General features: G+C 48.8%; 1 protein-coding gene across 1 annotated transcript in view; it reads right to left on the bottom strand.

The window, feature by feature from the left end:
* Stat1 (signal transducer and activator of transcription 1) overlaps window positions 1-13,094 on the bottom strand; it is a 32,316-nt gene that overhangs the window by 15,932 nt on the left and 3,290 nt on the right. The window contains exons 2-10 of the mRNA XM_010636869.1: window positions 12,907-13,035; window positions 12,007-12,151; window positions 10,580-10,678; window positions 8,392-8,481; window positions 6,871-6,949; window positions 5,799-5,890; window positions 4,867-5,018; window positions 2,509-2,667; window positions 1,345-1,437 (exon numbers count right to left, since the gene is read on the bottom strand). Of these exons, the coding sequence (XP_010635171.1) occupies window positions 1,345-1,437; window positions 2,509-2,667; window positions 4,867-5,018; window positions 5,799-5,890; window positions 6,871-6,949; window positions 8,392-8,481; window positions 10,580-10,678; window positions 12,007-12,151; window positions 12,907-13,035 (1,038 nt within the window). The remainder of the gene's footprint in view (window positions 1-1,344; window positions 1,438-2,508; window positions 2,668-4,866; window positions 5,019-5,798; window positions 5,891-6,870; window positions 6,950-8,391; window positions 8,482-10,579; window positions 10,679-12,006; window positions 12,152-12,906; window positions 13,036-13,094) is intronic.

The following is a 13,094-nucleotide window of genomic DNA, read 5'->3' as shown; positions in this document are numbered from 1 at the left end:
TGGAAAAATGAAGCTTGCCCTCCTGTACACCAGGGCAGTGTGGAAAGATGGAAGGCTGGAGCGCTGGGCTTCTGGGACTCTGGGGGTCCCTGTTCTGCGAGCTGGAGGGTGGGAGGAGCCCCAGGCCTTGAGTCAGCAATGGATTCCATCTCTACTCTCCCTACAGTGCTGAGTTCCGGATTCCACGGGCACTAGCCTGTGGCACTGCTCATGGCCCAATGGGGAAGGGGCACAGCACCCCGAGAGAAAGGGTGCAGGCACCCCTGAGGGAAAGTCCCCCTCTTGGGGTGCAGCGCTCACCTCCAGAGGAGCAGATGAATGCCTGTGGCCATTCACTGGAACAGGGCAAGGCCGGATGTTCTCACCCGGAAACACTTCAACAAGCACCAAGGAGAAAAGCGGGCTACGAAACAGTAGCACGTATAGTTCTCATCTCCAAAGGTGAAACAATGTACATTTGTATTTCATGTGTGTGCCTGTGTAAGGAATATACACACACCCATGCAGCTCTGCACGCGTGTGTGGCCACGGACAACACGATGGGAAGATAAACACCAGGCATTTGTGGTGCTGTGAAATCTCACGAAAGCTATGAATTCACTCACCAGAAAAACCATCAGGTTTAATCTATTTCAAGAGTTGCTTCCTTTTCAGGGAGTCATGAAGCTCTCGTTATGAGCCTACTCTCAGGAGCAGGGAGGCCCTAGAACTTTTACGCTCTACCACGTTCGTGTGGGCAACTGTGAACTCCTGTTTACTATGCTCATACATTACATCTGCAGCCAGGGGAAAAACAGACCTGTGTCCTTACATTTATATTGGCCGTACTTCTATCTTGAGGATAAAAGACGGTATCTGCGATGTTCTAAGAATTCCTAATACAATGCCTCCTGAAAAATTATTTCCTCTTAAACCCCCTATATTCAGTGGACCCTTGACTTACGAACTTAATTTGTTCCCAAGGGTTGGTTGTAAGTCAAGCTGGTCAGTGAAGACTCAGGCTCCTCTACACAGCCTTCAAAGTCTCTCTCCTGTACACAGGAGGATGTCAGTGTCCTGGACATTGGCCCAGGATTTCTCAGTTAACCACCCAAAGGAAAGGACGTTGTCACGTTCCTCCCAGAACTTTTTAAGGGCTAAGTCTGAGGCCATCTGGAAGCACAAGGGGCCAGCATTCAAGACTTTGGTCATAAGTTAAAGCTAAAATTCCAGTCATAACTCAAGTTGTTCATTATGTCAGGCCAGTCGTAACTCAAGGGTCCACTGTAATAGCTTTGGTATTAGGAAATAACGGGGACAAACTGCCATGGGCAGTGTCCACAGCTGCGTTTTTTTCTTTATTACCTCAGCTTGACGGTGAACTGTACTCCAGTCTTCAAGACCAGAGGCCTCTGTGGATGCGTTGGCATGCACGGCTGTCTTTCCACCACGAAGGAGCTGCGGATACCCAGCAAACGTGGACAAATTAGCATTTCTATCAAGGCTGTGGCAGTAAAAAAAATACATGACTGAAGAGGGAAGGGAGTTAGAGAGCATAAGGTGGAAAACAGTTCGAAAGAGCCTGACAAACTGGAAAAACAAAGCGGCATTCACCAGTTAGTGGAGAGAGCCCCACATCCTACTTACACACAGCACGCCACGACCGTGAGACCCATGACACTGGCCAACACAGAATGCCTGAATTCAGTTATGCTCATTTGTAAATCTGCACCAACAGTCAGGTATGCACAGAAAATACAAAGAAGCATCCTTAATTATTTTAAAATCCAGCATATGGGCATTTTCTCTATGTCTGGACAGTTATCAAGATACAAATCAAACACCCTGTGGCATGAACTCTGGTCTTCCATTTAGCGATGTCTGTCCCCTAGTACACCTGGGACGCCCTCTGCTGTTTAGTAGAAGGCACAGTGCTAGGCCCTGCTTGCAGCAGGACAGCTGAGGTAACAGAAGTAACCACTGACAGCATGAGGCAGGACAGGGAGGATCAAACAATGAGCTGCGGAGGTCTGGAGAAGCGAACGTGTGCCTGGGAACACGGGAAGAGTTCAGGATTCGAGGAAGCTTCTAGGATGCTGCCCTCTGGACAGAGGGGTACAAAGTGGACTTTAGGTGGGAGAAAGGCTCAGGGGAAGCACAGGTAGGTGTCCCTGCAGCTAGGAACCCTGAGACACAGTGAGCCTGGAAACCAGATGCTGGGCGCCCCTGGGTGGCAGGGGATGGGGAGCCGGGCTACAGGCCCCCTGCTAGGAGTTCGGAAGAGGGCCTGAGATGCCACAGCACTAAACAGAAAAGACAAACACCCGAGGCAGGGCTGACAGGTGCCAGCACAGACTGGGTGAGAGGGAGGAGGAGGAGGAAAGAGTTACTACAGTTCCAGGCCAGGGGGCAGAATGAATGAGGAGCCTGAAACAGAGAAGGATCCAGAAAGCATCAAGGCCATGAGACCCCTCAAGGGTCTGCTCGGCTGGAAAGCGCTTCTCTGACGAATGAACGGGCCAGCCTTACCTCTGGACGAGCTGCTGGAAGAGGGCAACGGTGCGGTCCCAGAGCCCCTGCTTGTTCTTGGTGATGGGGTCGTGCTCGTAGGCTAACTTCTGCTCCAGCTCCTCCAGCTTCTTGAGCTGCTGCCGTACCTGCTGCAGACTCTCTGCCACCACGGTGAACCTGGGTGCAAGACATGGCGTCTCAGTGAGAGGCAGACCCAGCGGCCGGGCAGGGGTGGGGGCGGGGGGTCACAGAAACCAGCACACTCCCTGGGAGGGACCGGAGCGACACACGCGCTCCCTGTGCTGAGGCCCCAGCGTGCACGCAAAGGTCACAGCCCAGATCAAAAGCCTCTGCGGGCTCCTGAGATGCACGTGGGCTTCCAAGTCATCTGTGACTGAACCCAGGGTCCCTCAACACCCAGCCAGATCCCAGCCCTTTTTCCTTATTATATTATTTTGAGACAGGGTCTCACTTAGCTGTCCAGACTGGCCTTGAACTTGAGATCTGTGGGGGCCCTGGCCAGAGATTTGCACAGGAGGGAAGCACAGAGACAAGGGGCTTGGAGGGCCACAAGCCCACAGCCTCCAGGGAGCACGGTCACAGTAGGACAAAACACACTGCCTTAAGGAGGGACGCTCCACAGTCAGTCACTGACAGACCCAGACACCTTTCTTTTTCCTTTGAGCCTCACTTCCTGGTTCTATCAATAAAAGGCCAGCCAGGCTTCAGTTCTGGGCTGTCATTTAAGACTTTCTCCCGTTGAGGGTCTCAGTTAACAGCAGCCTCTCTGGGCCCTCTTGGGAATACAGCCTGGACCTTGACTCCTAGTGATCTCTGAGTAATCCTGCATCTTTTTGCACCATGCCATGGTCGGGAACCGCAATGCTGAACCTCCTGCCTCAGCTTCCAAGAAGCTGGGATTATAGGGATGCACCACCATGCTAGGCTCAACAGACCTTTAAGGTTCTTGGGATTTCAAAAGGGCAGAGCGAAGGGGCAGACAGGGGCCGGGCCAATGGCAGCAGATACCTCGGGTGACCCAAGAGGAGCCACTGACATTTTACACTGAGAAAGGGATGTGGGCACCAGCCATGGGACCACACAGGGAGGGGAGAGAAAGAACAGACTGCAGCTTCCCACAGCCTGAGGACGTGCAGCCCAAAGAGGAAGCCCAGGGACCATCTCAGCCCTCCTTCCTGAAGCAGCGACCTGTGAGGGGTCGCTCCCTGGCCGGACATGACACAGCAAGTGTGTAAACGCATCCTTTCCCACCAAACCCACCCGCTTCACTGGGAAGCTTCACTCCCTGGCCCAGCCCCAGCCTGCAATGGGAGAGGCCTTCACCCCAGAGCGTGAAGGAGGGTGGCGGCAGGGGACCGGGACATCCTGCCCAGGAGCCCTGGCACGGACACGGCCCTCACAGGGTGCAGTGGGGACACCAGAGGGTGCTGTCCCTGCAGAGGCACCTTCGGCCCATGGTGACCACTAGGGGGCCCCCAGCCACTCAGAGGGCTGAGGTGGGAGCAGGGGACAGGGAGGCCTCAGGGCCCAAGAGCAGACAGCCTGGGCCCTGCTCCAACCCATGGAAAGTGAGTGTGCACAAGCAACCACCAAATGAAAGCAAATGGCCAGACTGGGATTTTAAACAATTAACAACGCAGTCTCATGAATATGCGCCACCAGGCCAGGGTCCTCGGGCACTGGACAACGGTTGGGCCGCCTCAGGGCCACACTCTCCAAGCCCACGTGGCCTCTCCTGGCTCTGCTAACAGCTCCGGGGACCCAGGACCTCGTCTCTACGCCCACCCGGCTGTGCCAGGGCAGCTTTCCAAGCACCAGGGAAACGCACCCTGGGTCAGTGCCACCCGGCCTCTCCAGCTACCCGTGGTGCAGTCACTGCCCTGCTCTGCTAGACCGTGCAGCACCATTCCTGTGTCTGTGTGTCTGTCTCTCTGTCCCCCACACTGAGAATCTGCCAGGCAAGGACAAGAATCAACCCTCCTCTCCCAAGTGCTCTGGGCGATGACCAAATGGTCACTGTGACGAACCCATACTTCCTGGGAGACCAGCCAAGGCCTCAGATGTGATGTTCTTTTTTTTTTAGCTAAATCCCTGGCCCCAGATGTGATGTTCTTGATAAGCCACCAGGATGGGAGGTGCAAAGCGTGCTGCCCAGCACCCACGACACCGGGGCTTGGGGAGAGTCCGGCGGTGCCTCGCCAGGTCTAAGCAGCCTCTGAACTAAGAGACACGGCTGGATGTGGCCACCGTCACAAACAACACCGTGCTCTCTTAGTGTTTCCAGGCCCGGAAGAAGCTGCACCGCGCTAAGCTCGCCCGGAAGCTCCGGCAGGGCCGGCTGTGGCCTCCTCTTACCAGCCCTGCAGCTGGTCCAGGCAAGTGTTGGGAGGCCCCCCGATGCAGGCGCTCTGCTGCCGCCGCTTCCACTCCACCAGCTCGTCACTGATCAGGGTGTTCTGGGTCAGCTCCGTGGCGTTCAACAGCTCTCTGATTTTGTGAATTATTTCCTACAGTCACAGAGGAGGAAGTGAGGTGAAATAAATCTGTTTTTAATCACTGAATTTTTAAAGTTTTTTTTTTTAACCAAAGAAAATATCCTTTCACTCTCAACTAGGACATTAAGCCAAGTGGTTATGTTACGAAAGCAACCGGCAAGTGACACACAGAGAGGCAGGAGAATGGAAATAAAATAAAAATGCTTACCCCATCGATGGGGATCGATCACACCTAGTGGCAGTGCCCTGATCAATCCCCCTTGGGTTACAACTCCTTCTTTTATAGGGTTTTACAGCCTTGATCTTATTCAGCTGGTTACATTGCATTTTAACAGCTCATACTGCTGATACCCAAAACATGGTGGCCGAGGCAGTTGAATTTTAACCCAGATGCAGTTTTCTGTCAGGGAAGTTACCTTTAAGATTCATTCAGTTACCTATTCTAGCCAGGGGAAGGGAGCTTGTTTGTTCACCAAAGCTAACAATAGTTCTTTTCACTTATAAAACTTTTTGGGGAGACAGTTAATTCCAAACTAAGCACAGTGAGGGGCAGAAGTTATCTTAACTGTGACATTTTTAAAGTTTTTGCTATCAGTTATAAAACCAATTTTTTCTCTTCTAAACTTCAAGTCTATTACTGCATCAAAAGCAACACACTCTTCTGGAAAGTAAGCACCACTGTTCCCTCCTTTTTTTTTTTTTTTTTTCCCTTTTGGTACCAGGGATTGAATTCCGGACCTCGTGCTTGTGAAGCAGGTGGTGGAACCACTGAGCCAAATCCCTGGCCCTCACCTTTCTCTTATTGTCAAGCATTAAATACATCTGATGTAGTAACAGCTGTTCTTGTTTCTGGTCGTTCTTTGCCACACCATTGGTTTCATGTTCTGCCAATTGAGAGAGAGAGGGAGAGCATAAAAATAAAAACTTGTAAGAAGATAAACCCAATGAAAACCAAGATTCACATGAATTTAGTGGATAGATGATACAGATGCAGTCTGCTCTTTAATCTTTATTGAACAATCAAGAAAAAAATGCCCAAAGTATAAAAACTGGACACAATGAAACCAAGCACTAGGTTTCAGTGACCCATGGAAATTGCAAATAGTACTGTTTACTATTTAAACTACTGACAGACTTTTATCTAAATGAACACAAATGACAAAGCTCAAAACTGTCGATAAATGCATATGAAGTATATCCACAGCTTGGAAAGAGAAGGGGACAATTAGGAAGCAGGAGCTGAGATTCTTTTCTTTCATACCTTTTACCCAAATTACACTGATAATCCCTACCTATCAACCGAACGATTATTAGCCTAAAAGCAGTGCCCTACATGCACCTGATGTACAACGTACATTCTGCAGTTATTTATAGTTGCTACTACGTACCCTGAAAACAAGCAGCAACAGTGAAACAGTGAAACTGCTTCAAGATGTGAGGAAAGTGCCCAGGTGACCCGGACACATGGATGACAGGGTAGGGAAACACCATGTCCATCCGGTCCAGATCAACAGCTGGCCGAGGCACCAGAAATACAGAACAGCCCAGGTGACCCAGCCCTCCCCCAAGGACATCCGGCAATGGCTGGTGACATTCCGGTTGTCACTGTGGAGCTGAGAGGACAGCGCTCCTGGCACCCAGTGCCACTAGGGAGAAGTCAGGGATGCTGCTGAACATTCCACAGGGCGCAAGACAGCCCTGCAACAGAGATGATCTGGTTCGAAATGTCAACAGAAGCAAGGTCAAGGACACATGGACTGGATATTCAGGAAGCCCAGACTGGGGAATCAGTCAAGATACATGGCAGATACGGAACGACCGCCTTTGTTATTTGTCGCAGATAAAACTGCTTGCTAACTCTTACCTCTGTTCTGCGAGGTTTTGCATTTAAAATCATATTCATCTTGTAAATCTTCCAGGGTTTTGATCTCCTGCTCTATACTCTGCAAATAAAGACATAAACATGTTTTTCACTGATCATCAGCTTCTAAAGACTTCAAGAAACAGACTGCGGCGTCTACAGAACCCAGGAAAACATGGTAACAGTTTCAGCTCCCTTGGAGACTTAGAAGGGAACAAGCAGCTCACAGAAAATCTTCGATCCTTCCAAGGAAGGAGGGAGACCACACACCCCATCTACAGAACAGCCCCACTTTAACGCCCAATGTCCTGGTGGAATCAGTAACAGGGTCCCCTGCCACACAGAGAGAGCTCAGTCCGGACAACCAAATTCTACATTCATCCCACAAACTGCCTCATTTGTTTTGGATTTCATCACGTTTCTGCACATTATTCTGTGGATTTCTCTGGCTAATTCCCGATCTAGCTCACTTGGTGCTACTTTAGGGGCATGTTCTAGGAGGCTGCGGGATCGAGTTGCTCTGATGAATCTGGGTTTGAAAAGACACTGTCGGGACCAAGAATCCAGGCCACACTGCCATCACCCAGGCATGTGACAGGGCTGTCCAGACAAGGGGTCGAAGCTGTGCTGTGCTTCCACAACCCGCCTGGGAAGTTTGAGCTTGAAACTGCTGTGGATATCGTATACTGATTGGAAATGTATCCAAATTCCTGGTACTTGTTCCTCCTGAAAGTCTGAGATTAAAACAGGTACTCGAGGCACATGAGCCATGTTTATCCTGGAGCTCTGCTTGGCCCCCAGGACACCCTGATTTAAGGGTTGTGGAATTAAAGGGTCACTTAGAGAAGCAATATCTCATTTATTGGAAATGGAGGCAAAGTCAACAATTTACTGTGTGATCTTGGAAGGAAGGAAAACATAAGCTCAGCGTCTGGAAGTTACATAGGGGTTGTAAAACGTCTAGCTGATCACTGGTTTTACTAATCTGTTTACTTCCGGTTTGGAACTTTAGCATAATTTTTCAATGACTTGAAAAACTAGTTACGTGCTCGCTTCGGCAGCACATATACTAAAATTGGTTTAGACTCAGGGTAACTGAAACTGTTATGCTTTAGATTTGAAATGTCCCCCGACAGTCACACGTGCATGGAAGGTGACTGGATCGTGGAGGGTCTCTATTCTTCATCCACTGATGAGTTCAGCAGCTTGATGTGCTGGTCAGACATGGGCCGGTAGGAAGAGGGCACGAGAGGTGTGATCTGGGAGGCTGCATTCTCGTCCTCAGCACCCCCTTCTTTCTCTGCTTCCTGGCTGCCATGGTGTAAACTGCTTTTCTCCACCACATCCCTCCGCATGCTCCTCTGTCTGGGAGCCAACCCACCATGGACTCAATTCTCTGAAACCATGACCCACATAAACCTCCCCCCGCTTTAAATTGTGGGGTTTAGGTACTGTGTCCCAGCAACAGGAACGTGACTAACACAGAAACCTTGTTTCCATGATCAAAATTATAGAAGTGCTCACCATGACTTGGTCCTTCACATTTCTGACTTTGCAGTCAAGCTCTTTGTGTTTGTCTAACATCACTGTATTCTGAACACTCCCTGACTGGGCCTGTAATAGAAGTGCATGGTTAGCAGCCATCATTTTTATCATATGCCAAAGTCACGTTGGTATCTCCTGCCAGGGGGCCTGCCTCTGAGACCTTCCAAAATTTACTACAGGCTTCCTACATATATTTCTGTTTTAAAAAACTCAGTTCCTGAAGCCCTGAAAAAATGCTGGCAAGCTGACGAGAAGGCTACAGAGCCTCAGCTCAGTTCATGCCTGAAATAAAAAGTATTTCTAGAACTTTCCATTAATTCATACAGCTGAATGGTACCACATAGGCAGTGTGTCTAGAGTTTCTCAAACTCTACACGAGCTGACACATAGTAACTGTTACTTGGTTTGCCCTGAGACTGTCCCCCCACGGCCTCATGAGCGCACAGGCGGGGTCTCTGGCAGGTGACTGAACCACAAGGGCAGAACAGCAGGGCTGGCTGTCAGGAGGCAGAGCCTGGCCGGAAAAGGTGGGTCCCTGGGGGTGTCTCCCGGAAGGGTTTCTCTCCCTCCCCAGCTCTTCCCTTCCCTGTCTCTGCTTCTTGGCCACCTCTAAAACATCTGTAGCTTTTCTGCTTATGTCCTTCTGCCAGCTGACTATGGATTGTAACCATAAGCCAGAAAAGATCTCTAAAAGTTGTAGGTGTCACGCATCTGCCCCAGGAAGGAGAAGACTCACACCGGATGGTGTCTCGTCAGAGGGGATGCTGGTTTAGTTAGGGCTGTGACAGACAATATTGCAGGCCCTGGTGTCGGTGACGTAACTGACCCTGTTTTCACAGAGATTAGACTGCAGACAGAAGTCATCTTTTGCTTAGAGTGAAAGCCCCAATACAGCAAAATGTGTGTGCAGACCTTTCTTGCTTCAAAGTAAGAAAGTTGCTTCCTTCTTTCTTCAAAGTTCACGTTCTATGTGGGAGTTTTTAATGCATCCAAACTTACCAGCCTTTTATTTTCTTAATACCCAGATTCTACCTTAAAGTCTTCTCCTATTGAAAGACTGTGCGAGTTTACCTATTGCCCGGCACTTGCAAGATTCCATTTTTTTACTGAATCCTTGCGTTTAGAAATATTTTAACTTTTTTTTAACAGATACATAAAAACTGTACAGAGTAACAGGCTACCGTGTGACAGTTTCATGTGTGTATACACTGTATACTGTTCAGGGCAAACATGTCTACCACTTCAGTCCTCTGTCATTTCGTCATGGTGAAAACATTTAACACCCTCTCATCCAGCTGTGGAGACACGCAGCGCATAATCAGTATCCAGAGCCACCTGCTGTGCGGCGCTACATCAGAGCTTTCCTTTTCCAGTTTATTTCCAGAATTCTTCTTTTTCTTCCTCCCAGTGCATAACCCTGAACTTCTGAGCCACGCTCCTTACAGTGTACCAGGGCGGGCCAGCCCCATTTCCTTGTTCTGTGGATTCAGGGGTTTCCTTGCTATTCTTGTACGTTTACTTTCCACATGGATTTCTGAATCAATCCTTTTACATCCAGAAAACAACTTGCGTCCATTTTCATTTTTAATTTATTTATTTTTGGTACTGGGGATCGAACTCAAGTCCTTGTGCTCCCTGTGGCCATTTTTTATTGGGATCACATTACAGTCACGAATTAACTCAGATGGAATCTCAGGGTTGTGTTTATCTGCATTTCTCTCGTGGCCAGCGATGCTTCTGAGAAGGGTCTGCTAACTTCACTTGCCCATCGCAAAGCCCTGGGTTTTCCAATCAACCTCTTTTTCTCTCTCGAAACTTACTACTTCTTCGCCTCTATGGACCCCGAACAGATTCCCGGGACAGCTGCAGAAACCTTCCCGCCCTCTGCCTGCTTCCGTTTCCCATTTAAGCCCAGCATGGTGTCTGCACTGCACCCATAAGGAGCTCCCACGTTGCTCTCACTGGAACCCACTCCCATTAGACAAGGAGCATTTTCAAAGCCTGCTTCTGCAGAATCTCTACACCTGGCTCTCCGCACTGCAGGTGCCTGTAACATCAGAGGGACATTCACCACTGCTCTGACCCAGGCCTCCGTGCCATGTATGGAACGGGCAAGCAAATGAATTTTTACTTTAACTTTTGGTGTTCAATTAGAAAAAAAAAGTACCTGATTAAATCTGCGGGCATTTTCCAAAATCTTCCGTTCCTCCTTCAGGCAGTTAAAGATGATCATAGACATCTGTACTGGGTCTTCCTGGAAACTATCCTAGGTAGAATCGTCGAGTGGTTAGAACAAAATCCAGTGGTTAGAATGGGAACATAATTGGGTGGTTAGAATAAAGGCAAGTCAAAGCTCAGAAAGTTTAAGCCACTGCGTATTACACACAGATCTGGACTAGTTTATATTCCCCAAGAAACCGTATTTCTCCTCTATCAAATTCCATACAAGCTGCTGTAGTTAAATCAAAATACACCTTTCCCAAACTGGTCAAAGATGGTTTTAACTTATCGGTTCAGTGCAGGTACTTAAAAGTGCTTCTTGCTTTAGAAACAAAGCATTTTTATGTACATTCATGTAAGTATTCTTTTCCAAACTGGAGGTTTAACCAAGCGCGTCATCTACCCCTAAGCCATACCCCACAGCCCTTCCTGTAAGACTGACATTTTTCTGTATCGATCATCCTGGGCTAGGGTCCGGGGCCACAAAGTTATACAGGAATTATCTGCAAAGCTCCCAGTTAGTGCATCTTTCAACCTTTGCTCTGAATGAGGAAAAAGCCATCCATCACAGCCTGTGTGCCAAGTACTGGCCTTCGTGGCTCTTTATCACAGATGCATTCAGGCAAAGTCTAAACGGCAGCAAATTTCTGTAAAGTTCATCTGATTTCCCCACTCAGTGCAGGTACATTCAAAAAGAAAAAGAAAGGCTCCACTAAGTGAAAGCTTTGGTTGAGCTGCATGAAAATAAGAAAAGGATCATTTTTGCCTCCATTAAAGCAGAAAAAGTCACAGTAATAAAGAATAAATATGGACATTAGGCTAACGGCAGGCTGGCACTATGATGAACTCCTGAAACTCTGCAGCTTGTCCTCATGTCTGCATCATCCTTTGGTTTTCTCTTCCACTTTTTTTTTTGGAGACAGTCTTTGATTCCAGGATGGCGTGGAACTCAGCGACCCTCTTGCCTCAGCCTCCCAAGTGCTGGGAATACAGGGTGTGCACTACCACGCCTGGCCTCACACCCGCTCTACCGGGGAGGCGACCCCACCTGAAGCAAGGCGAGGCAGAGTCTGCTCCAAGTCACCAACTCACTGGCTGAGCCCTGCGGTCCTCCAGGCTGCGGTCACAGCAGCTCACTGCTCCTCAGACCAAGCCCCCGCTCTGGGGTTCAGACATCGACAACATTTAGTAAAAGAAGGTTTCACGTGTCTCCCACGGTCACCAACACCTAACAGCGCTACGCCTAACCCTAAAAGTTCCTGGGTGCTTCCGGTGGGTGAGTGGGCTTTCCACACAGCCCTGGGTTTCCGCCCTGCTCTGCCAGGTGCCGAAAGCTGTGCTGGGCGAGCGTGGTGTGCGAGGCCCGGGCCGTACCTGCAGGTTGCGCTTGCTCTTCCTTATGTTGTGCTGCAACAGAAAGTTGTTCTCCAAAGAGAAGCGACTGTACTGATCGTCCAGCTGCGACAGGAGGTCGTGGAAGCGGATGGTGGCAAAGGACACATCGGCGGCTGCATGCTCCCTAGGAGACACGAACGCGCCGTCACCGTCTCGCCGTAGACGCTGCCCAAACAAATGCCACCCTCCTAGGTGAAACCGCTAAAAAGTAACTTTTAAGCATTTCTTAGGTCTTCCTTTTTCTTTTTAGAGCAAGTTTACATGATATTTTTCGTTGATCCTTTTTTGTTTGTGGTACCAGGGATCAAACCCAGGCCTTTGTGCTAACATAATATTTTTAGTACATAAAACTGACATGAAAATTGTACAGCACCTAAAAGGTTGTGCAGAAAATGATTTATGGTGATTAGCTGGTGAGGAAAAAAAAAATCAACATCGCCATCACTGTGCGTCAAATACTTTCAGAATGTTTAGCTTTTTTCGGTCAGCAAATAATACATTTTAAAGTAGGAGACACCAATTCTAAGAGGCACTCCTTTACTTTTATTACCTTATTTCTATTTTTACTCTGTTTTACCAAAATGTGCCTATAACTTTCTTTCCATAATCTGGATGTCAAGTTGGAAAAGAACTAGTGTTAGTATTATCCAGCTTGTCCAAAGCATCTGTGAATACATATTACACTTAAATTTAATAAAGCTACGCAAAAGTACCCCGTGGTTAATGAATTCAGCTTCATAGAGACACAAACCCTTTTTTAAATCAATAGTTTTTGGCAACGAGTGAGCCTAAGGGCTGTGGAGGAGATTCACCTTCGCCAACAACTATTTTTAAAGCGTGGATAAACTTGTTTTCCCCAGCCCAAGGAGTTGTGCTCACCAGTCTTGCTTTTCCAGCCACTGGGCCAGGTACTGCCGGATTTCCATGGGGAAACTGTCGTCGTAGAGCTGGTGAACCTGCTCCAGAAACTTGGAGTCCAGCTGCTGGAGCTCATACCACTGAGACATCCTGGGGACACACACACACACACACACACACACACACACACACACACACACACCCCGAGA

This window comes from Fukomys damarensis, unplaced genomic scaffold (genome assembly GCF_012274545.1).
Source record: "Fukomys damarensis isolate Sample0158 unplaced genomic scaffold, DMR_v1.0_HiC HiC_scaffold_26, whole genome shotgun sequence".
In the NCBI taxonomy this organism is placed as follows: domain Eukaryota; kingdom Metazoa; phylum Chordata; class Mammalia; order Rodentia; family Bathyergidae; genus Fukomys; species Fukomys damarensis.
This window is presented reverse-complemented; position numbering and strand designations above follow the sequence as displayed.